At 42.4% G+C, this 26,691-nt stretch overlaps 1 protein-coding gene across 1 annotated transcript in view; it reads left to right on the forward strand.

The window, feature by feature from the left end:
• The window catches only part of LOC6505749 (acetylcholine receptor subunit alpha-like), a 361,394-nt gene that overhangs the window by 261,176 nt on the left and 73,527 nt on the right, over positions 1-26,691 (forward strand). The window contains exons 9-10 of the mRNA XM_044718328.1: positions 2,081-2,194; positions 20,820-21,063. Of these exons, the coding sequence (XP_044574263.1) occupies positions 2,081-2,194; positions 20,820-21,063 (358 nt within the window). The remainder of the gene's footprint in view (positions 1-2,080; positions 2,195-20,819; positions 21,064-26,691) is intronic.

Below are 26,691 nucleotides of genomic sequence, written 5' to 3' on the forward strand. Positions count from 1 at the left end.
AGGATAAAGTTAAGAGCGTTACTTGGGGTGGTGCGTAGGCTGCCTGTTGCGCGTAGAACAGAATTGGTCATCTATAATATGGTCATCATAATATAGTCATCTAAATATTATTGACTTTCCGTCTTCCTAGCTTTTCCGTCATAAGGTCGCCTTATTCTTAGAAAAATTTCTTAGCGAAGGCAATTGCAAAATCGACAGCATATGCAATAACTATTCAGCCATAACTCTATAAGGATTGCAGTAGGCTATTAACCGCCAAGATCCAAAGGAGTGGGGAGATGGCACCTTCTTGCGGAGTGCCTCTCCCAACGTATCTCTGAATAGTACCTCCTAGTCAGTGCATATGCTATTAGAATGAAAAGATCTTTGCTGATCAAGGCTGATTATTCAAAGCCGACGGATATATAAAAATTAATAAAATTTTGTAATAAAATAAAATATTTAATAAAATTTATTTAAGACAATGTTTATATCTTCATATCCAGTCAAAATTCAAAATTAATTTATTCAGTTTCGTAAAGTCATCCTTACGACATCAACGAACTTTATGAGATTAAAAGGAGACTTAAGGTCAATTAAAGTATTAGTTTTGATTAAAACCTCAAGAGTGGAATGATATGGATTCTCCGGATTAGAATGGAGCAACATTTTGGAAAGAGTAATTTTATCCGGATCTGAAACGACAATCCCAAACGTCCAACAGATTGAATAACCAATTGAACATCCAATTATTTTTGTTTATCAAAGAAAGGAAAGAGTAATTCCATCAGCAGCCGATCTAACGAATTTTTAACGTGGTTAATTTGAACGAGTGACATGTCGAACATGCCCACGGAAAAGTAGTGGTGCGTGTTAGCAATAAAGACGGTGAATTATCAAAAATAACCCACATGAGTTCTGGGATATTCAAATCACCTAGAGCTACCATCTGTTCAGAATCAGACGGAAGATTATAAACTACGGGTCGTAATCATTAAGATTTTTATTGTAAGAATCACAAAATAGTTATTATTTTCTGAGCGAAAAAATAAAAATCAAAAACAATCATTATTCTCGAAGCGAAAAAAAAAATGTTCCTTTATTTGTGATTTTTATTTTATACCCTTGCAGAGGGTATTATTATTTTGGTCAAAAGTGGGCAAAGCAGTGAAGGAGACATATCCGACCCTATAAAGTATATATATTCTTGGATCAGGATCACCTTCTGAGTCGATATGAGCATTTCCGTCTGATCGATTCTACGCAAACTAGTCTATCAGTTTCAGAGCTATCGAGTTGAAACTTTAAACACATCCTTCTATTGTTTGCAGGCAGTATATAAGTCGGAACGGCTGGGATCGGTCAACTATATTCTATAGCTGCCGTATAACTGATTGATCGGAAATGCCATAACTTTGTTGTTTTTTAACAACAAAGTCGGCTCCGCCCGAAGTTAGCTTTCCTTTCTTGTTTTCGCTCAAAAATTTTACTTAATTTATGATTGCGGGCTTTGGACATATGATTATGATTAAATTTTTTGGACATATCAGTGCATATCTCCATAGACCAAGTGTATAGGTCCAATTTAACAACATGATTTTCTGGCAATCACTTCTCCTAACCATTATTAATTTTAAAAACAGAAAGTCTTGATTTTTTGCGATCACTCCTCAAAACCATTAAGAATTTAAAAAAAAGAAACAAGAAAGGAAAGCTATCTTCAGGCGGAGTCGATGTACCCTTGCAGTTCAGTAGCAGCTTATATTATTATATACAATGTAGCGGATCGTATAAAGTTGTCCGATCCTTATGAATTTCACCATTAAATCAATTTTCTAATAAAAATTTTGGAAACAGGCAAATTAATCCGATTTGCCAAATTTTGTAAGGATAGGCTATATCCTATATAGCCATATAACTGAACTATCGAAAATGGCACAACCTTCGGCTCTGCCCGAAGTTAGATTTTCTTTCTTGTTATTAATTAATTTACCTCCATTTACTGAGCCGTTGGCTGACATGCTGTTTCAGCTAAATTTAGCTATTTGTTTATATGTTTATATATGTGCATTTTATTCTGATATATTTTTTAATGTTTCAGTAAAATGCTGTTGAAGGATACACACGCGTGTTTTTATCCCTATTATTCTGCGACGAACATTGATCGACTTGTGTTGTCGGGATACAGTCAGTCAAAGGAACAATTATCCCACAGGAAAGTATATAAAAAATAACATATTTTCTTAAAAAATAATTTTAAGTTCATTCAATAAACTACGTTCACAAAACTAAAAGTAATGTTCAATATTGATGTTTTTATTTAAAGTATACCTGTCCTATACCTTTTGCTAATTTCAAATTCTTTTCCTACATCATATTATTATATTATTATTCTTTATAATTTGCTGCCTATATAATTAAGTATCCTTGGTTGTTTTACATCATGAAGCTATAAAGCATTAAAGGTCTAATTATTTCCGATTGGAAACTATTCTTAAAAAAACGCTTGGTAGTGCACCAAAAATGTTCCAAACCAAGAAGTATATATTCTAAGGCATATATGGAATCGCATACAATAAAAATATCAATAATGTTCCTTCCTATCAAGCAGATCCTTATAAGGATTTCAGTGTCAGACCAATTTCTTAAAATATGATTATTTAAATTTGTCACATGCCTCTACATATTATGACCCAAATTATGTAATTCCAGCCATTACTATTGCTTTGTGCAAAGAAAACAAAAGTGTTTTCTATGTTTTTTGGAAGTTGGAATTCCAATTTATAAATCGCTAGACCACTCCTAGTAATAGTTCCCCAGACTAGAATTTAGTACTAGTACATAATTATATTAGTAACACTTCTCTATAGCCTCAAAATAATCGACCACCACCCTGATTTTTTTCATCTTGACCACTTGATTTATAACCACAGCTTAACTTCGACGAAGAAATCGACGACTCTTCGACCCCTTGCAAAGGGTATTCTTATTTTAGTCAAAGGTGTAAAACAGAAACCTTCATTGAGTATGATCGATTCAGTTTAATCAGCCTCGCTCTACACGATCACAACACAGTGGTTCGCTAAAAAAAATTGTTCGATCCAGTTTTGTGTACAACGAATTCAATTGGTTTAAATACTTTCTAACAGATTCAAACTGGTTTTTAAAGAAAAACATATGATTAAGTCCAATGATGCACGAAAACTCAGACATCGATCAAGTTGCATTTGTATTGATTGTAAGTGAAGGAATCAGATCGAGATGACATTTGACATTGCCTTTGATATAAACCGAGATGTTTATATCAAATCGGGGTATGAGGGGCAGAGAAATATCTATTTTACAGGCGGAATTTTTCTGATCAACGGAAAATTCGGGAGACGATAAATATGATTCCCCGTTCCTGGTCTAGGAGTGGCAAGGGAAATAAGCGACTGCATGTTTCCGGGTAAATCAGGGTGTCCAGCGATTCGTGAGATGCAATATCCCTAGAAGCGAATTTTTTAAGCTCATTCATCATTTGAAGGCTTTTGATTTGAATATCGAGTGCACTTAGTTGATCTCAGATTTAGCCATAGCCATAGCATGTGTTGTCTGACGTGTGTGGACACTTCCCGTCCTTCGGTTGCACAGAAAGTCTTCAGTATCGTCTAATCGTCCTTCACGTCTTCGTTTTATTGATCTTAATCGAAGGTCTTGTCCTTCATTTCCTCGTGATGATTGTACCTTTGGCTCGAGATTTTCGACTTTTTTCTGGGACCATTGTGACGGGCCTGACACTATCTCATCAGTGGCTGACTCAGATTGCTTGTTCATGCATTGTTTGTTCATGGATATCGGCTTATCTAGCTGGCTTTGCTTGCTTCGGTCAGTCGGTCATTCTTTCCGCTGATACTGCTGATTTCCGCTTCTGACGGCGTCTACTAGTGCTATGTTATAAGGTTGGATATTGTTTCATACTTATTGTTAATTATTACTAGGTGTGCCAATAAGTTGAAGGTATGCCCTAGGTGTGCCTTGGGACGATGAAATCGGCCGATGAAATGAAAGTTGTGTAGGTCCAGCCTGGTGTTACCAAAACTAGCCCTGCTCCGTAGATTCGCTTCTTGCAGTTTTATTGCAGCCAGTATGGTTATCTTTACCCCCATCACTAGTATTTAGGTATTAGGTTTACGATAAAGTCTACGGCGTCGCTACGCCTAGTACGCCGACTACGTGTGATGCAGACCTCTGCCATACGCTGCGTTCTCCTCAACCTTTCTCTGCATAAGGAGTTATCCAGTGAATGCCACCAGGCTACAGCCCCGTAGAATAGAATTGGTCTAATGATCGCCGTTTATAACCATCTGACTATCATCGGGGACATCCCCCATTTTAGGCCTACCGCTTTGCGGCAGGTATAGAGCGAAATTGCCGTTTTATTTTCCCTATGGAATTGAGATTTCAGTCCAGATTCCGCCTAGTATGATGCCTAGGTATTTCGCACTACCACTTAGGATAAGAGATTCCTTTAGGAGCCTTGGAAGCTTCAGATTATGTAGTTTGTACTTCGTAGTAAATAGAACGAGCTCTGTCTTGGACGGATTAGCTCCAATCCCATTCAAGCACCTTCAAAGACTAAAAAGGCAGTTAGTGTATATTTCTTGCTATTGAGCGCTCTTTCGGCGATCATAGTAATCTCGTGTAGAGCTGTATCTGTGGATCGGCCCTTCCTGTAGGCATGCTGTGAGCCCGAGATGACATTTGGGTCAGATGAAGATGAAGATACAGGGGCCTCTCCATTGTCTTAAGAAGGAAGGACGAGAGACTTATAGGTTTTTGTCCTTGGGTATAAAAACAACCACACTTCTGGCACTAAGCCAGTAGTGAAAACTGTGCTGAAAATCTTCTTGATCCATTGCCTAAGATAAGCCCCGGCCATTGATAGTTGACCCTTTAAAATACCGCCCGGCCCGGAGATTGAAGGGTTTAAATCTATTTATCGGCTATTTAAAATTCCTATTACTTAGAATTTATTGCTGGCTAAGCATCTCCTGGGATCATGCAGAAAACTGAGAAGTGTGTGTTGATAGAAGCTTTAAGGGATTCCCGGCTTGATGTAGTCCACTGCCCATCTAGAATCTTCATATATTTAAGAGAATTTTTCTCTGATGTCCCCTGGATGTTGGTGCAGAAATTGTAGGTGATTCCCCAAAGGATCTATCTAGTATCTTGCTATAGAGCTCCCAGTTTGCCTTCCTAGGATTGGGTACTACTAGCTTAGTAAAGTTTTCCAAATTAACCTCCAACTGGTGACTGCGTCAGCCGTACTCCCTACGAGAATAGGGTAATGTCAAGCACTTCTCTCCTGTTCAGCTGAGCCTCTGTTACCCACTAAGAGCTTAGAGCTAAGGATGAAATCCAAAATTGACTTACCCCTCTCATCTGCAGGCCTTGATGTCTTAATGCCAGCCCATTTATTAACTGGTGGTCAGTCAGTCAGCTCCATCGAGCCTTATCTCACAAAGCTGAATTTCAACCGTATGGACAGCTGGCAGCATGAGTCTTTCCTACAGCAGCCTTTTTGGGCCCGTTGGAAAGAGGAGTATTTAAGCCTCCGTTAGCAGGGGTCCAAATGGCGCGAATCCCGCCTTGGCCATTAAAGACGTGGTGCTAGTCATGGACGGAAACCTACCCATTTTTTTTTTTTTTTTTGCGCGGTTCCCATTGCATTGTACAGCCCACCTCCCGTCCAACCGACCGAAGGACGCTGCCGCGTAACGTACGGATCGAATCGCGGGAATAGATCCGAGACAGTTTAAGCGAAAAGTAGGAGAAAGATATCACGAGGAAGAGTGTTGCACAGATAAGGCTGTTAATATAAGTGATTTAAGATTGTTAGTGGAGCAAAATGACAAGATGTGGTAGAAACCATTGTAGTCCGAACATAATACCCTGAAAGGATCGTGTTGGGCGTATGTCGAACTACAATGGCTGAGGAGAAGAGGCGTGTTAGTAGAAGCTGGTTGTCTTAATTTCCATAAATAAGATTATATAGAAACATGACACCCAGCATCGTTCTACGATTTGTTAATGATGGTAAGTTGATTAGTAAAAGTCTACTATGATAAGAGGGGAGGTAAAGATTTGCATCCCAATTAAGTCCCCTAAGCGCAAAAGTAAGGAAGTTTTTTTGTACAGATTCAATGTGATCTTGGTGTACTCCATATTGAGGACTCCAGACACACGATCCATACTCAAGAATCGGACGGACCAGTGATGTATATAACGTTTTAGTTATGTATGGGTCATTAAATTCTTTTGACCATCTTTTAATAAAACCAAGCACACCCATAGCTTTATTAACCATGGTAGATATATGGTCGGTAAATTTAAGTTTCAAATCTAATAGGACACCTAGATCGTTAACCTGAGTTAATCGTTCTAAGGCGTTCCCATAGAGAAAGTACATAGCCTGGTGAGGACTAGATCGGTAAAAAGACATGAGTTTACATTTCGATCCATTAAGCTTTATGTTATTTGCCGTGATAAAAGATGTTAGCTCCAATAAGTTGGTAGTGGTGGAGCGGCGCTTCATGAAGCCATGCTGGCACGGAGTTATTATTGAACTACATAGGTGTTGCAAATGTGGAGTAATAAGTTTTTCAAAAAGCTTTGGAATTGCTGACAATTTAGAGATGCCTCTATAATTCGCAGCGTTTTTCCCTTTTTTATGCAGCGGAATAATGAAGGTTTCTGTGCAAGAGAGAAAAAACTGTGCAAAGAGATCGGCCATTGCCTGATCGGTGTTCGCATAAGAGTTCTCAAACGTAAGCAGTGGGGGAAAAGATACATGTTTACGCTTAGTGTTTACAAAGTTATAAAACTGCTTCGGATTCTGAGTAAACTGAATCCTGTAGCGGCGAATATAACTCCTATAACATTCTGCGTTATGCACGGTGAAATTGGACCGGGCTACTAAGAATCTAAAATAACTAACTGTACAGCCAGATCTAATCTATGTTTATTCAAAAGTCTACTCATACTATTCTTTAAGTTGTTAAGATGCCTTGTATACCAAGGCGGATTCGTTGAAGCGGACGGATATTTCCATGGCACACAAACGTCAAAAAATGAGTTTAAAGTGAAATAAAATTTTTGTAATGCTAAGTTTATATCATAGCATGCCAGTAAATCAGACCAATCAAATTCCGAAATTAACTTATTTAATTTCATAAAGTCAGCCTTACGAAAGAAACGAACTTTATGAGATTTAAGTGTAGACTTAAGGTCAAAAAAGTAATTATTTTCGATTGAAACCTCAAGAGTGGGATGATATGGATCCTCAGGGTTAGAAAGTGGCAAAGTTCTGGAAAGAGTAATTCCATCAGGATCAGAAACGAAACATAAGTCCAACAGCCGACCTAAAGAATTTCCAACGTGGTTAATTTGCCCGAGTGACATGTCAAACATGCCCTCAGGGAAGTCATGGTGGGAGTTAAGCTGTAAAGACGGTGAATTATCAACATTTGACCACATAAGTTCTGGGATATTAAAGTCACCCAGAGCTATCAGCTGGTCACCATCAGACAGACGATCGAAAACCAAACGAATAGCGGACAAATGTTGCCAGTATGTTGGCGGTTCGGACGAAGGTGGTATGTACGAACAGGTAACATACAAACATTGATCAGACAAAGTGATTTTGATGCAAAGAAATTCAATGTCACCAAACTCTTGTGATTTTACTTCTTCCGAAGCGAATTTGGAGTCTACAGAATTAGCACTCCTCCTCCCCTTCGCAAAGTTCTATCACATCTAAAAGTGGTGTACCTACTAGGAAAAACTTCGGAGCTTAAGATCTCCGGCTTTAACCAAGTTTCTGTAAATACAATAATGTGGGTAACCCTCTTGTATTCTGATAGGTAAGTGTTAGTGAAGTGTGGCCGTAACATGTGGGAGTTTTACGCCCACAGGTTTGGTTATTTTTTTCTTCACTGTACTTGGCTAATGTTCTTGGACGAAAATGTTCTCTGGCCAAAAGCTGGCGGAACAAATCGTCTTGAAAATCTGCAAGGGTATACGTATTTTTAAAGATGACGTGTGCCTGGTGTATGACTATTTAAATTTTGTAATATCCAAAATTTAGCGACTTTTGTTTTGTCTTTGATATAAGCCGAGATATCAATCTCAGAAGTATCAGGGGCAAGCCGGGAATTATGCCGAGAATTATGGACTAGTCCCTGGTCGAAATGGAGCGTCAGTGATTACAACCGCATCTTGAATTACCAAGCGCACAGTGTCTAAACTTTGTCTATTGCCCCTAAATGTCGGGTCAAACAGCAGATCCTGCATAAATTTGTCACTAAAACATAATTAATTTAGTTTATCTTTTCTATATTGATAGTATCGCAATTTTTAATCGCCACACCCACCGAGCCCAAAGCTGACCCTGCCTGAGTACGTTTATCAACGACGTAGAATAAGGTCCCACGCCCGTAGCCACGATGCACATGCAAAGCCAACGACGCAGGTAGCAAGAAACAGCGACAACAAGGAAAACCACAAGGAATTTTCAACGGAACTCGGACGCGAGAACAAGCGGTCAAAATAGTGGACGAAGTCAGACGAAAACACGGCGCCACTGCATAGGCATACTGCCGACGAAGAAGCGAAAAGGGGACCACGCAAAAAACTTGAGCATAGCATTATTTTGAGCTGCGTCTTAGCCCACGACATAGGAGCCAGGTGGAGAAGCGTACCAGTAGGGTTTAAAAGCCCTGATAGTAGGCATTTCCACGCCCTCAACGAGTACAGCGACGGAGGGCGCTGATCAGAGGTACGACTCAGCGACGTGGGTCCACCGTCACAGCCTGAGGAAGATAAGTTTTTCACCGCGCTAGGCAGAAAATATACGATGTGCAGATCCGAGAGATTCCTCCTTTAGACCTTCTTTAGGCTCCTTTAGATGCCACTACTGCTCGGGAAATCAATCCTTTTCGACGCCGTCCGGCCATACCATATGAAAGGCCCGCCAACAGGAGCGGGATGGAACAGCAACAGGTGCCTGCACGCCGTGGCACCGCTTCGCAAAGAACCACACAGAATCGCTCCGGGGCACCAGGAGAATGCTCTCATATATACATATTTAGCCACACTAGTGGAAGACCCGCTGCCGTCCAAAGTTATCGAGGACCCACTCGATGCGCGGACCGTCCAGTTTCTAGAGGAGGAGCTCCAACCATTTGAGGAACTCATCGGCCCCACTCACATCGCTGAGCATTCGATCACTTTGCGACACGACAACACCATTGAAACAGCGTTAGAACCCAAGAACCCAGCCATAAAAAAGACCTTAAAATTATTACGTTTTTAAAAACATAATTTCGAACAATGGGTCCGAACGATTTCTGGGCTCGGGCAGTCACGTTGAATATTATAATTCGGGGGAACGTTGCCACAAACTCTGTGAACTAGCCGCAGAATTTGTTGCAAGCGAAGGAACAATAACAACAGATCGTTACACCTGTCGTCACACCTATTTTGACGTCCGGAGGTGTCGCCCGAGTTCGAGATGATGTACAAAGATATACAAATTAGCACCGCGATGACAGAGAGAAGAATCCTGTCTACCCGGAACATGAAAGAACAACAGGAATTTAGACCAAGGTGTCAGAGATTTGCAAAACCTCACAAATGCCCGCCGGAGCAACAAAGCACAACAGAGCAATGGGAACAGATGCAACGACACGCTTTATCTCGGAAAAGTTAGCGAATGGCCCAAAAATGGACAAGAAGTCTGGTAAAGTTGACGATTTCTGTGGAGAACTCTGCGGTCGAAAGTGACCTGGGGATCATCGGCGCGCCCAGCTGACAAATAAAAAAAATATTAATAGAAAAAATGTACTACGAGAAATGAATGGGAGACAAAAAAGAAAGGGAAGACAAAAACAGGAAATTTGGCAAATATATATAAAAAACATAATATAAAAAATATTAAAGAATGGAAAGCTAACTTCGGGCAGAGCCGAAGTTGATATACCCTTACAGTTGAGGTTGTGCCATTTCCGATCTTTCAGTTATATGGCGGCTATAGGATATAGTCGGCCGATGATTATGAAATTTAGCAGAACAGATAAGATTGGTATGGTATCCCAAAATGATATCCGTAGAAAGTCCCATCATTCTAGCTTAAAAGACACCAAAGTTATGACAATTCCAATCGTTCAGTTATATGGCAGCTATACGATATAGTCGGTCGATCCTAATAAATTTCGGTAAATCAGATAATTTTGTCCAAAATATAATCTGGACTAAGTCCCATCTTTCTAACTTAAACGGCAACAAAGTTATGCCAATTCCGATCGTTCTATAACAGCTATAGAATATAGTCGGCCGATCCTTATAAAATTTTGTAAATAAGATATTTTGTCCCAACCCTCTAACTTAAAAAAAGTTATGGCATTTCTCATCAATCAGGTATATAGCAGTTATAGGATATAGTCCTATAGTTCCCGGCCATTCCGACTTATGTACATCCAGCAAAGAAAAGAAAGATGTGTGCAAAGTTCCGACTCGTTAGCTTTAAAACTGAGAGACTAGTTTGTGTAGAAACAGCCAGACGGACAGCACCGGAGGTGGTCCAGATAAAGAATATATATACTTTACAGGATCGGATATGTCTCCTTCACTGCGTTGCACTTTTTTGACCACAATTATAATACCCTCTGCAAGGGTATAATAAGGGAAAAAATGTAAGAAAAAATAATAAGAAAATCAAATATAAACAAATAAAAAAACGGGAACCACCCTTTCGTTCCCTGAAGAGAGGGGAAAAGTGGACGAAGGGATCCACACACAGGCAGCAGCGAGTATATAAAACAATTTTTTCCGAAGATGGGGGAAGTGTAAAGAGATTAGAGCTCCCCACACGCCAAGGTGGCTGGGACGGGCAAAGCCAGGGAAGGGCTTTGAGGTGTTGAGGCGGGTCATTCAAGCAAGGAAGGTATCAGACTTAGGGTTCTTGGAGGGCCATCGGAGGAGCAAGGAATGGAAGATGGTATCCCTGGAAGGGATCCGGAATCCCGCATAAGAACAGCAGTAGTGCAGGAGCAACGAGGATCGAAAGGGCATATAAGGGAGCCTACCCCTTGAAGGACCATCATTGGAGAGTCCGACAGCTTTAAAGTCAACTGGGGGAGGATTCGTGCGATACGTGATCCGTGGCGTAGGTGAAGCCCAGGACATGCGAGTTAAATTGGGCCATTGCCAAACCACAGTATGTAGCCTAGTCGCAAAGCGCACAAATAGACTGGTTAGGCGTCCGTCTTCTGGCATCCTAATAGCGATGAAAAAGCGTGACCCTGCAAAGCGAAGATCCTTGAGAACTCAAACCTGTCAAGAAAACCGATCGGGGACACCAAGCTCCAGTCAAAAAAATCCTGATCCAGGCTCTCTGGTGCGTATGCACAACGATCTCCTCCATAGCAGAGGTATGGAGCAAAAGGCAGAGGCAAGCATAGTTGGAAAGTAGGTATGCTGGAATGACGGAGCAACACTCAGAGGCAGAAGAAAAGGAACTGATGTGCATGGGTTATCGTACTCAGTAACGAACTCTGTTTGGTTGTTGTTCGCGACTATTTTTATATATATATATATTTTATGCTATATTTGACAAAAATATTTTATGTACAAAATTTCATAAGGATCGTCTGACTATATCCTATAGCTGTCATAGAACCATCGAAATTGGCATAACTTTGGAGTTTTTTAAGTTAGAAAGATGGGATTTAGTACAGATTCTATTTTGAAAAAAACAATCTGATTTGTCGAATTTCATAAGGATTGGCCGACTATATCCTATAGCTGCCATATAAATGATTGATCGGAAATGCTATAACTTCGTTGTTTTTCAAGTTAGAAGGATGGGAGTTTCAATGGATTCCTCTTTTGGCAAAATAATACGATTTGCCAAATTTCATAAGGATCGGTCAACTATATACGATCCGCTATATATCTAATAATATAAGATGCGTGTCGCCACCTAACGGACTGCGACTCAACTGCAAGGGTATATAAACTTCGGCTCCGCCCGAAGTTAGCTTTCCTTTCTTGTTATTATAAATAATGTGACCCTTTTAAAAGAGGTTCTGTGGCAATGTTTGTATTTTGACGAATATGTAGCTAAGCATAAATAATTGAGTGTATTGTATCAATGTATAAATACGAGCATTGTTACTCCGCCGCTAGATAAGTTACAAAATGTAGGGTAGCTCCCAGAGCATAGATCATACCTCTCAGCCGGTCTTGGGGCGGCTCGTTTCGCTATAGTAGGTATGTTTTAGTACTTGGTGCCAACACCGTTCTTTCTTGTTATACCCAGTACTCATAGACTATGTAAGTTAACTAAGTCAACCGGGCGACGGCAACGACCGATCGTCCGACAGCTCGCTCCGGCCAAACTGCTGACCCAGCGTCTGGCCGGAAGCTCGTGCATAGCCGGCAAGCACTGCCCATTGGAGTGGCCGCTATGAGTCTCACTTTTGTTAGTTCTTAAGTTCAGTTCTGTTTTGACAATTATGAAATAAAGAGCCATCGCTCTCATACCGAAACTCCGACGATCCGTCGTAAAGCATTTATTATTCTAAATCTGACTGAGTCTCTAGGCCAGCAGATAAAGAGGGACAGTCATCCCTCCAACCTAATCTTCCTAACTGGATATTCTACGGCCAGCCGGCTAGAAGACATCAAAGGGCCTGTTGCCCCACCCTTACAACCCAACCTCCAATTACATATACTTTCCTATATCTGCATTAGTTTAGCTTCAAAATAAATAAAATAAATCGCTGCCGGAATAATTTTTTCTGCAGCTCCACTTTAATATTTTTGTGTTAACTTTGTATTAAATAAAAACTAATTAACTCATTATTTGATTGACAATTTAATGGTGAATTATATGTGCGATAATAATATCTGTTTTATGCTGTCTGTGTATTGTTTGCATTTTACTGCCAAAAATAAGTACGGATATTAAATATCTCTAAAGCACTAGGCCGTCGCTAACGAACAAATTTGTCGTGAATTTGTTTAAAATTATTTTTCACTTAATATCGGCGTTTAATTCTGCAGTTTGGATATTCATAAATTGTGAATTTGTTTATATAATTCGTTGTGCCTCTTTGCTTAGACCCTAAATTCTTAGTATTTGCCTCGCAATACATTTTTTTTTTATTACCCCCACCCGGCCACTGCTGGAAATCCGATCCCGCTGCATATGCATTTGTATGGCAAATTCTTGCTATTCATTTCTTTGTTTCTCATAGCGGAGGCTCAGTCCCCGCATACCCTTGACCCTATCGCTGCTTGGCAGGGCACCGGCTCGATTTGACGAGCTCATTTACTTGTCGCTAGAGCGCCGGCTCCGACCCCGCACACCCCTTGCCATGCCAACAGCCTTCATGGGCAGAATAGCTTCAGCAAACATTCCCCTACCGGTGCAATTTAACTTGGCCACATATGAGCTCTCCATCCCAGCGGTGCAGGGAGAATAAACAATACGCTAGTGACTCAGAATCTGATAGCGAAGGGCCCCCGCGTACTAACCCCACAGTAGGAATTATGGACCCAGAACAACTTAAAGTTGTAATTCAGGCCGCGGTTAACCATGCCTTGGCAGAAAGGGTCAACAAGGAGCAGGAATTGCGCCAAGCCATAGAGCAGTTGGCCGCTCAGGTGGCAGCGGTGCAAGTCGCACCCGCACAAGCAGAGGCTCCAAAAATCAAGGTTTATGAGCCCATTGACATCAAAGACAATGTTCAATGCAATGAGCCTTTAGATGCCGTTAAATGCCTGCCCGAATTTACGGGGGCACAAGAAACGAACGTCTCTTGGCGGCAAGCGGCGGTAGCTGCGTATTACATTTTTAGGAATTATGTTAATAGCTCACGCCATTATCAGGCGGTAGTCATAATTAGGAGTAAGATTAGGGGCCCTGCCGATGCAGTGCTATCCTCGTTTGCCACAATATTGAATTTTGATGCGATTATAGACCGCTTAGATTTCACATATAGTGACAAACGACAGATTCATGTCATCGAGCAGGAAATGGGCACCCTCAGACAGGGAAGCCTCACGCTTCTGCAATACTATGACGAGGTCGAGAAGAAACTCACCTTGCTCACTAATAAGGCAACTATGTCGTACGAAGCGTCGGCGGCAAGAATTTTATGCGAAAAGTTCCGGGATGATGCGCTCCGTATTTTTATTTCGGGCCTCAAACGCAGCCTCTCCGATGTCCTTTTCTCGGCAAAGCCGAAGGACATGCCAACTGCGCTGGCATTGGCGCAAGAAGTTGAATCAAACCACGAGAGGTACACCTTCGCAGCATCGTTCGCGAAGAGCCTGGAAGACAGGGACAGGAAACAAGTTCCAAAGGCGCAAGATCGCCAACAAACATCATATCAAGGGTACTCCCAAGGGGGTGCGGGTAAAAACCCGCACTTCACCAAACAACACAAGGCTCAGGTGCACTCCGCTCCGAGCGGTGACAGGCGTCACGAAAACACGCCAGAGCCCATGGACGTTGACCCTTCAATGTCTAGGTTGCTCAAGCCATCTCAAGCGCCGGCCTACCAAAATAGGAAGCCGGCCGGATCCGATCGGTCCGGCCCGCCCAAAAGGCAGAGGGTAAACCACATTACCCAAAGCCCAAATGGAACTGAGGATTATACCGCCGCAGCTTCAAGCGCGGCACAAGAGGTCAGTGACAATGCTATCCTTGAATACGACTCAGAAGCAATTAATTTTTTAGGGGAAAATCCCTGCTACCTGTCATCAGACGAAGAGTAGCGGGGGTAAACATGAGACTTTTAATAGATACGGGCGCGGCAAAAAATTTCATCCGTCCGTACGAAGGATTGAAAGGTGTCCGCCCAGTAGAATCGCCATTTACGATACATTCGATCCATGGCGTCACCACTATCACTAAAAAGTGTTATGTTTCCCTGTTTAACTTGAAGGCCACGTTCTTCATATTACCAGATTTGTCCTCCTTTGATGCAATAATTGGTCTTGACCTGTTAAAGCAGGCAGGGGCATCCCTTTGTCTAGCTTCCGGCCACCTCAAATGGGGCTCCGAAGTAGAAAATTTAGAGTTCCAATCGTGCCCCGACGTCAATTTTACCAACATTGATTGCTCGGACGCGCCACCTCTAGTTAAAGATGCCTTTGTCAAAATGCTTGGCAAACGAAAGAAAGCCTTCACAAACCCCAACGAGGCCCTGCCTTACAACACGTCGGTGGTAGCTACCATCAGGACGGTAAGCGAGGAGCCCATTTATGCAGAGCTTTACCCATACCCAATGGGGGCTGCGGATTTTGTCAACAGCGAAATCCAAGAGTTGTTAAAGAATGGCATAATACAAAAATCAAAGTCCCCCTACAATAACCCAATATGGGTAGTAGATAAAAAGGGCACTGACGAAGCGGGCAACTGAAAAATGCGACTCGTGTTGGACTTTCGCAAATTGAACGAGAGGACGATACCCGATCGCTATCCCATGCCAAATATCTCTATGATACTAGGGAATTTAGGCAAAGCCAAATACTTCACGACACTTGATCTGAAGTCGGGCTACCACCAAATCACTCTGGCAGAGCGTGACCGCGAAAAGACTTCCTTTTCCGTTAACGGAGGAAAGTACGAGTTTCGCCGTCTTCCGTTTGGCTTGAAGAATGCTGCCAGCATCTTCCAGAGAACCATCGACGACATACTGCGAGAGCAGATTGGCAAATTTTGCTATGTCTACGTTCACGATGTCATCGTTTTTTCAGAAGACGAAAACGCCCACATACGGCATGTGGATTGGGTTCTTAAGAGCCTGCTCGACGCCAACATGAGGGTGTCGGCCCAAAAACCGCGTTTCTTTAAAAAGAGCGTTAGTTTCTTGGGCTTTATTGTCACTAATAAAGGTGCCACAACAGACCCAGAAAAAATCAAGGCCATACAGGAATTCCCTGAACCCAAAAATGTATTCGAGGTGACATCGTTCCTTGGCCTGGCCAGTTATTACCGATGCTTCATCAAAGATTTCGCATCAATAGCTAGGCCCATATATAAAATACTTAAAGGGGAGCATGGAAGTGTCAGTAGGCACAGATCCAGGAATATCCAGGTGCAATTTAGCGAGCAGCAACGGCTTGCTTTCCATAAGTTGCGTAACATTCTGGCTTCAGAGGATGTCATCCTCAGCTATCCCGATTATAAATTGGCATTTGATCTAACGACAGATGCCTCGGCATACGGCATTGGCGCAGTGCTTTCTCAAAAGGGACGACCCATCACTATGATCTCCAGGACCTTAAAGGACAGAGAGGTTAACTACGCTACCAACGAAAGGGAGCTGTTAGCCATAGTTTGGGCACTAGGAAAGCTGCGTCACTACCTGTATGGGATCAAAGACATAAATGTCTACACTGACCACCAACCTCTGACCTACGCGGTGTCGGATTCTAATCCGAATACGAAAATTAAAAGGTGGAAAGAACGCATCGACGAGTATGGTGCCAAGGTTCATTACATGCCTGGCAAAGACAACCTCGTTGCAGATGCCCTCTCGAGGCAACAACTCAACGTTGTAGAAGAAGAGGAGGCGTTTTCAAGCGCGGCCACAATCCACAGTGAACTGTCGCTAACCCACACTATCCCGTCAACGGACAAGCCTCTAAATTGCTTCCAAAACCAGATAACTCTGGAAGAAGCCCGCTGTTCGTCGAAACGCAGCTTCGTTCTCTTTGGAAATAAGAGACGGCATAACATTGACTTCTCTTGCGAGGAGTCATTGCTGGAGGAGCTCGCGGACATAATAGTTCCTAAAGGCGTAAACGCCATCCATTGCGATTTGCACACGCTAGCAATGGTACAGGACAAATTGGTTCGGCAGTTCCCTGCCACCAAATTTTGGCACTGCAAAAACCGAGTAACGGATATTTTTGCAATTGACGAAAGACGGGAAATTCTCACTGTCGAGCACAACAGAGCTCACAGGTCTGCCCAAGAAAACGTGAAGCAAGTACTCTCCGAGTACTACTTCCCGAAAATGGCTAAACTAGCAAGCGAAATAGTCGCTAATTGTAGGACATGCGCTAAGGCGAAGTACGACAGACACCCCAAAAAGCATGAGCTTGGCGAGACGCCAATCCCATCGCATGTAGGAGAAATGCTACACATAGACATTTTTTCCACGGACAAAAAACATTTCCTTACGTGCATTGACAAATTCTCGAAATTTGCCATAGTCCAACCAATTTCCTCTAGAACCATAGAGGACCTGAAACCGGCATTACTACTGCTGATGAATGTTTTCCCTAAAACCAAGGTCATATATTGCGACAATGAACCATCGTTAAAATCGCACACCATTTTGACCATGCTGGAAAACCATTTCGGCGTTAACGTTTCAAACGCACCGCCCCTCCACAGTACCTCAAACGGACAAGTAGAGCGCTTCCACAGCACTCTGGTGGAGCTCGCCAGGTTCCTTAAAATTGATAAAGGCATCAGTGACACCGTCGAGCTAATCTTGCTGGCCACAGCCAGATACAATAATTCTATCCATTCGGTCATCGACAAGAGGCCGGCCGACGTGATACAAACACAATCGGAAGAACCATTGTATGAGATTCAGGATAAGATTAGGATTGCCCAAGATAAGCTCAGAAACAGGGAAAATGCTTCCCGACAAAAGAGGGTGTTCGAAGTTGGCGAAAAAGTCCTGGTAAAATCCAACAGGCGACTAGGCAACAAACTCTCTCCATTGTGTGAAGAGAAAGTTGTGGAAGCGGACATGGGGACCACAGTCCTCATTAAGGGGAGGGTGGTCCACAAGGACAACCTTAGGTAGACGAGGCATGGTCATGTTGACTTGATTCGTCTGATAATTTTTACTACTTTTTTTCACATTTTTTAATCCTAGCCACTTGGCATAAGTTTTCTTATTTTTTATTTGTCATTACCATTGTTTTTACTTAGGCTATTCTACGCTTTATTTTATATGCTTGGTGGTGGGCTTCTTAAATTTGGCAAATCCGAAAATTACAGGTTCACTACTATACCTCTGTTATTCCTTTTGACCCTAACATCGGCACACGTCACGGACTACTCGCAGGCCAAGTACATTCCCATCATTGATGGTCGAATATTAGTATGGGAAGAATTTGCATTCGTGAGGCACACGGAAAATCTCTCAGAATACAGGCGCGTGGTGGAAGAGACTAATAACATGATTCACATGTTTCCCCAGTCACACATGCAGAAACTTTTGAGCGTAGATGTCGCTCACCTGCGTGACCTGCTCGAGTCACTGAGCATCCACCATAGAGTAGCTAGGAGTTTAGACTTCTTGGGAGCGGCGTTAAAGGTAGTGGCGGGAACGCCAGACGCGGAGGATTTTGAAAAAGTTAGGCTTACCGAATTCCAGCTCATAAATGCAAACAATAGACAGGTCAATATTAACAGTAAAGTACAAGAACAGATAAATAACATTACCAACACAGTCAATCAAATTCTGAGGTCGGCTAAAGGATCCCAAATCGATTCGGGACACCTATACGAGATGTTATTATCTCGGAATAGGATGATTACAATGGAGCTGCAAAATTTATTGCTTGCAATAGCGCTCGCCAAAATCAATATAGTTAGCCCTAGCATATTAGATCATGCAGACCTGGAAAGTATGTGGATAGAGGAGCCCACAGATACCCCCATCAAAGATATATTGTCCGTTGCGTCCGTTAAAGTTTTACAATCCGCTAACATTATTCATTTCATTATCAAGTTTCCTAAAATTAAGTCAGCTTGCGTCAAGATTACAATTTTTCCCGTGTCACATCACGACACAATGCTCAGACTGGAGGACAAGGTCATAGCGGACTGCGATGGAGAGATCCACACTGTAAAAAACTGCTCCATGTCATCGGGAGTAACGTTTTGCCAACTGGCGTTGAGAAGATCTTGCGCCCAGGAACTCCACGCGGGTGGGATTGCGCACTGCGACATCCAGCATAGCGACCTGCATCCCATCACGTATGTGGACGAAGGAATCCTCATCATAAACGATCGCCCGGCTCGTGTGAGTGTCGACAAGGGCACTTACATCTACCTACAAGGAACACACCTTATCACCTTCATCGAGAGTGCCACGGTTAATGAAACCCGTTATATCAATCATGATACGGCCCAGAAGAGGGCACCAGGAGTAGCCAGCTCGCCTTCCCTGAACATTTCTCTGGAGCACAATATTCTCAGCCTCCCTTACCTTCACCGCTTGAGTGAACGTAACCTGGAGCATATCAAGAGATTTGGGGAAGACGTCAACAACTACCGCTCGCGCCAGATAGCGCTAGTCGCGGGAGCAGTTTGCTGCGCGTTGATTTGTATCGGCCTCACTTATTGGCGAGTCACCCAGGCCAAGAGATCTACGGCCCAACTAAAGGAAGTGATTGCCCAAATAGGGTCGGCCGAGGGCGGCCTTAATCTGGAGGGGGGAGTAGTTAACTAAGTCAACCGGGCGACGGCAACGACCGATCGTCCGACAGCTCGCTCCGGCCAAACTGCTGACCCAGCGTCTGGCCGGAAGCTCGTGCATAGCCGGCAAGCACTGCCCATTGGAGTGGCCGCTATGAGTCTCACTTTTGTTAGTTCTTAAGTTCAGTTCTGTTTTGACAATTATGAAATAAAGAGCCATCGCTCTCATACCGAAACTCCGACGATCCGTCGTAAAGCATTTATTATTCTAAATCTGACTGAGTCTCTAGGCCAGCAGATAAAGAGGGACAGTCATCCCTCCAACCTAATCTTCCTAACTGGATATTCTACGGCCAGCCGGCTAGAAGACATCAAAGGGCCTGTTGCCCCAACCTTACATCTCCAGGAACAATCCTTGGCGGAATAGAAATTGTCAACGGCGAATCATCACCGCACAACATCTTATTAATTTGTACAAGGGTAAATTGTACTCGTGTAATCATCTCCGACTCCATAGAGTATATATATTCTGGATCCGCATCAACAGCCACCGCAACAGCCGCGTCGATATTGTCATGTCCGCCTGTCTGTATTCTGATTTCCTACTGTATTGTAGGAGATTTTTATATAGCCGTTCTTGCATAATTTTTTCAGAGTTTTTCTTAATTGTTTGTTCCCCAGGACACGATTGTTTAATCCCAATAATTTGTAAGGTTTTCTAAACGCATATTTGATAACAAATTTGCAATAGTTTAAAACCTTTTTAAAATTGTCTAAATGAAAATGTGGTTAAAGTTCTTATAGTTCACGGGTAAGCAATATGCGGTTAGTGATATAACGCACATATGTATAACATTAAAGTGTGCCCAGGTGCCCATAGACCCGGGCGTGCTGTGGTCCATCGTGGCGTCACTATTTCCAGCCACCAGCCTTGTGCCTAGGGACGAGACATCAACATATAGGTCAATCTAGTATCAGACTGGTACAAGTCGACAATGACTTGGGCACGGAGACCCACGACGTCATAGCAGGTGTGCCACAAAGATCAGTTCTAGAATCATTGCTGTGGAACGCCATGTACGTCTTGCTGCTTCCGGAAAAAGCTTTGAGCCAAGAGCGATTACACTTCGGGTGTGCCACTTCCCTTGCAGCAGTTTTGGACCATATGGTCCTTGTGTGTTATGAAAAATGAAAAATGAGTTGAACTGATCAAATCTCAGGATTTTACCCAAAAGGGTATGATCCATTTTTATTAATTTTGTTTATTAATTAAATTTAATTCTGCTAACAAAAATCCAATATTTAGTATATTATACTTAATATTTTTTTAACCTTACAGTCTAACTGCTAATGGACCATTTGGTGGAAGCTGTCAAGTGCATGGGTCTCTTCCGCCACTAACTCATTGTAACTCCGATGAAATAGGAGCCCCCGACATTGATATAATGTCTTCTGGAATGAAAAGTCCGATATTGACCAATCCAGCATTTTCCCATTCGAAGTGCCCGCCCAAAATTCATAAAAGTTGTTTTTGTGTGCGTTTTATAGCCGAACACACTAAAATGCAAGAGGATTCAACAAAAGTAAGTCCAAATATGCTTATATGGAATTTTTAATTTTATTTTTTAGTCGAAAAAACGGGAGTCGCAGTCAAAGCAAAAGCAAAAATGTCATCAGCCAAAATAAAAAAAATGAACCAAAATAAAAAAGTAGCGAACCAAAAAAAAACAGCAGCTGAGCTGAGTTATATGAGGATGAGCCGGCAATGACGGGGCCGCGGTAGGATGCATGCTGTCTAAGTGATTAGTTAACAAGAAAGGAAAGCTAACTTCGGGCGGAGCCGAAGTTGATATACCCTTGCAGTTCCGTCGCAGTCCGCTAGGTGGCGCCACGCATCTTATATTATTAGATATATAGCGGATCGTATATAGTCGGCCGATCCCTATGAAGTAATCTGTACCAAGTCCCATCTTTCTAACTTAAAAAACACCAAAGATATGCCAATTCCGATCGTTCTATGAAAGCTATAGGATATAGTCGGCCGATCCTTATGAAATTTTGTACATAAGATATTTTGATCAAATATAACATGTGTGGAAAGTCCCAACCCTCTAACTTAAAAAAAACCAAAGTTATGGCATTTTCGATCAATCAGTTATATGGCAGCTATAGGATATAGTCGACCGATCCCGGCCGTTCCGGGACTTATATACTACCTGCAAGGAAAAAAAGGCTGTGTGGAAAGTTTCAACTCGAGAGCTCCAAAACTGAGACACTAGTTTGCGTAGAAACCGACAGACAGACAGACAGACAGACAGACAGACAGACAGACAGACAGACAGACAGACAGACAGACAGACAGACAGACAGACAGACAGACAGACAGACAGACAGACAGACAGACAGACAGACAGACAGACAGACAGACAGACAGACAGACAGACAGACAGACAGACAGACGGACATGGTCATATCGACTCAGGAGGTGATCCTGATCAACAATATATACACTTTATAGGGTCGGAGATGTCTCCTTCACTGCGTTGCACACTTTTGACCAAAATTATAATACCCTCTGCAAGGGTATAACAATTGACGACCGGATAATAATGCCGCTCCTAGAGCTCTGATGACGTGGTTCCGGAAGGGTTCGGAGCTATTGCAACAATTAAAGTTTTACGATGAGATGGTGGCGATGGAAGCTTATGAACTTATGCTTTCCTTATTATTTTTTCTTATATTTTTTCCCTTATTATACCCTTGCAGAGGATAATAACATTTTTGGTCAAAAGTGTGCAACGCAGTGAAGGAGACATATCCGACCCTATAAAGTAAATATATTTTTGATCTGGACCACCTCCTGAGTTGATATGAGCTGGTCCGTCTGTCTGTCTGTCTGTTTCTACGCAAACTAGTCTCTCAGTTTTGAAGCTAACTAGTTAAAACTTTGCACCCATCCTTCTTTTCTTTGCTGGATGTATATAAGTCGGAACGGCCGGGAGCTATAGGACTGTATCCTATTACTGCTATATACCTGATTGATGAGAAATGCCATAACTTTTTTAATTTAGAGGTTTGGGACAAAATATCTTATTTACAAAATTTCTTAAGGATCGACTGATCCTATAGCTGTTATAGAACGATCGGAATTGACATAACTTTGTTGTCGTTTAAGTTAGAATGATGGGACTTTCTACGGATACCATTTTGGGCAGTCTTATTCTGCTAAATTTCATAAGCATTCTGTTCTGCTAAATTTTAAAATCACCGACTTTATCCTATAGCCGCCATATAACTGAACGATCGGAAATGGCAAAACCTCAACTGTAAGGGTATATCAACTTCGACTGCGCCCGAAGTTAGCTTTCCTTTCTTATTTTTCCTTTAATATTTTTCATATTGTTTTTAAAGTTTTATAATTGTTTTGCAGAGGGTATTATAATTTTGGTCAAAAGTGTGCACCGCAGTGAAGGAGACATCTCCGACCCTATAAAGTATATATTCATTCTTTATCAGGATCACCTCCTGAGTCGAGATAAGCATGTCCGTCTGTCCGTCTGTCTGTTTCTACACAAACTAGTCTCTCAGTTTTAAAGCTATCGAGTTGAAACTTTGCACACACCTTTAATATCTTTCCCTCCAGTTCTTGATCGAAATGGCTGCATTTTCATTGCTGCGCCGCTTTTATAGACCGACTTCTTTCTGCTATCGACCGACTAGCGTTATAAGCGCTACTTAATAGCTCGATGCACCCTTCCTCTAGTAGTTCTTCCATATTCGCGTCTATCCCCCCTAGTATTTTTGGGTTTACCTGTTATTATTGGGATGTCGTCCTTCTTGAAAATCCCGAGAACGCTATTTTTTTTACAATCTTCCAAGGGTCTCATGTCTAATGAGTTCTCCGCAGAAATCGTCAACTTCATCAGACTTCTTGTCGCTACACGTTTCCCGGCGATTTTTTTTGGCCATCCGCTAACTTTTCCGAGATAAAGCGTGTCGTTGCATCTGTTCCCATTGCTCTGTTGTGCCTTGTTGTTCCGGCGGGCATTTTTGCGGTTTTGCAAATCTCTGACACTTTGGTGTCCATTCCTGTTGTTCTTGCCTGTTCTGGCTAGGCAGGATTCTTTTCTCTGTCATCTCGGTGCTGATCTTTCCTGATGTTTTTGCGCTCTTGCTCAAGTCAGGCACAGCCCCCAAAGGCGGGTATGCTGAATTGGCATCTAGAAACACTAGGGTGATCCAAGAATCTACCGGTTGTTTGTTCATGTTACCCTACTCCCTCCTTAAAAGTCGACAACCTGTCGCATTTCCCATGCAGCTCGTTTTCTCCTCCACACGAGATAGAGTAGGATGAAACTGCTGGTTAAAAAGTTTACTCCCACGCCGACTGCGATCCAGATATCCGATGATCCAGATGACTTTACTTCATTTTTGATGTGAAGCATTGGCATACTTAGCATTTGGTTATGGCCAATTATGTTTAGCAGAGTCTTTCTTATGCTTTCACAATGATTAATGTATTTGGTGACATAAGTATTATATGCGTGGAAAATTTTTTTACATTCCGAAATTGCGGTCAATAAAAAGGCTACGCTACTGGCAAATCGGTGGTGTGCCTTTAATGCGGATAAAATATTTCTAATTACGGTTAATTAACGTTTAACAACTTTCGCATGTATGATTATGAAACACAACCATGTTTCGTATATCATAACTGATAAACCGGGCATGAGTGTCTGTCTGCCACTGTACCGTCAACTACTGCTTATATCGTTCCATCGTTCACCTGTCTTTCGAACCGTTCGAACGCATTTCGGAAGTACTCCACAGTCCTGGGAAATTAACTGATCGATCAGCAAACAACTCGCGTTAATTCCTGCTGAATCTAATATGAAATAACATTTGCAGAAAATAAGACAATTAATTTAATTTTCTTGCAAGGAGAAGGTGCATTATTACACACACACACACGCCAATCGTGCCTGCGCATCTGCACATACGGTGCGGTTATCTATCTGGCCTATACACACACAAACTATATACATAATTCATAAACTATACATAATCATCACGTGACATCCAACCACTCATATCTGTGTGTAAGCTGCAGTGCTTAGTGCTAGACTTTCCTAGAGCTGCTGCTTCGCTGCGGCCGATCCCAATAAATGAAAAAACTCTCCGGCACAAAAATCAAAACTATCTAAAAACGCATAAAAATTTAAAATTGTGAATCTGACTAGCAATTAAATACTATACATTTAACTGGTATAGTCAGTCAAAACATACAAAATCCCAATAAACTAAAATTCACAAATTATATTCTCATTTAAATGTAATTATGCTGGAAATAGATATTGGTGAATTCTCAACAGCCGCGATAGGATCTCCCGCTTATCCTTACCCTGATTCGAATGACAACTTAGACTTGACCACTCTCTCAGCCAGGATCCTAAATTCCCCCAACAACTGGAAATGTCCTAGCACAACCACCATAACAACAACCTTGGCAACGACTGCCTCTACTTCGTCCTCCTAGACAATCATCAGTTCATCGGTTCAACTGACCCCTTTCTCGCAGTCTACAATCTCAAGTGTTCTCGGTCAAGAGACAAGGATTTCCAAGACTGCCACTTTCACAGTCTACCTCCCGCCAACTATTTCCTGGAAAGCAGAAGTTTTTGGGGATCTCCTGGTTGAGGCAGGAGAAAAGTTCATTGTTGGAGGCAACTTCAACGCCAAGCACTGCTTTTGGGGAAGCTTCGCAGCGGACAGAACTGTTAACGCTCTGGGTGAGGCCTTAAACCTGAGCCCTGTCCAGGTACTGGCACTGGGAGTCCAACATTCTATCCTCTCTGTAGAGAGGGTCTCCTCCTCTCCGAAGTCTCCCTGCTCTGCTTGCACCAGGAACAGATTACAGAAAGTTCCGTCAAATACTTTGCGATACACTGCATCTTTAACTGAAGATTAACTCGCCCACAGACCTGGATGAAGCAGCTGGTCTCCTGCTCGATAAAATCCCAGCTGAATCAGCTCCATCAACTCCTCCTGCTGGAGCGACACACAGACGACAAACTGAACCTCTCCCAGCTGAAATCCTTAAAATGATCAGACTTAAACACCGGCTCAGACACGATTTTATCCGCACCCAGAAGTTGGAGGTGAACAGGATTCATCGCAGGCTGACGAACAGGGTTCGGAAACTCCTCAAGGCCTTCAGGCAAAATTCCTTAGATAAGAAGCTCGAAGGAGCTACTCCCAATCAGGACTCAAACTTCACCTTGTGGCGGTTAACAATTCGCTTCAAGAGGCAGGCATCTTCAAAGTTCCCTAACAAGCAAGAGGACGGTTCCTAGGCACGATCCCCGCAGGAACGAGTAGAGGCTTTTGCTGAAAATTTAGAAGAACGCTTCAAGCCAATCCAGACCGCTTCTTCGAGCAGGTGCGTAATAGTAGAAGACTTTCTTCATTCTTCCCTCCAGCTCTCCCTACCAGTGCATCCTGTCACAATGAAGAAGTCGATGAACGTGACAGCCAAACTAAAAAAAGGGAAAGATCTTGGTTCTGATGCCATCACAAACCTGAAATCCTTTCCTCAGCGAATCATTTTGTTTCTGGGTTTGCTTCTGAATGGCGCACTCAGACTGGGCCACTTCCCGAAGACTTGAAGAAAGCAAATGTGGTAATTATTTTTTTTATTAAGGCTTGGTTTTATTTATTGGATCTTCTCTGTAACAATAAGGTTGATAAATCTAAAAATAATACATTATCTAACAGTTTAATTTTACCTGAATTGAGACTACATGGTCCTAATAATTAGCGCTGGATTGGTAGATCGTTGCGGCGATGACGAGAACTGCTGGAAACTCGCGTGAGGGCTCTCGTGAGATGATTGGGATGTACTGATAGCCTGTTGTAGTACTTTGTTGTGATTTGTGCTATCTCTTCTCTGACGAGTGATATGTGAAGGTCCCTGTGAATTTTTACATTCCATACGTACCATGGTATAGAAGAACCTTATAGTCCAGGCTAAACGGCGAGCGGCTATTGATAAGCCAGTGGGGACTGCTGGCTTTGAGCTTTAAATGTGTTCTTTTGGCTTCAATGTGGCTGCGCCATATGAGACGTCTATCGAGGTGTACGCCAAGATATGTCACTTCATTTGCTATCGGAACCACTGTGATTTTTAGAGTAATTGGAGGGCAGTCTTGCCG

This window comes from Drosophila ananassae, chromosome 2L (genome assembly GCF_017639315.1).
Source record: "Drosophila ananassae strain 14024-0371.13 chromosome 2L, ASM1763931v2, whole genome shotgun sequence".
Lineage (NCBI taxonomy): Eukaryota > Metazoa > Arthropoda > Insecta > Diptera > Drosophilidae > Drosophila > Drosophila ananassae.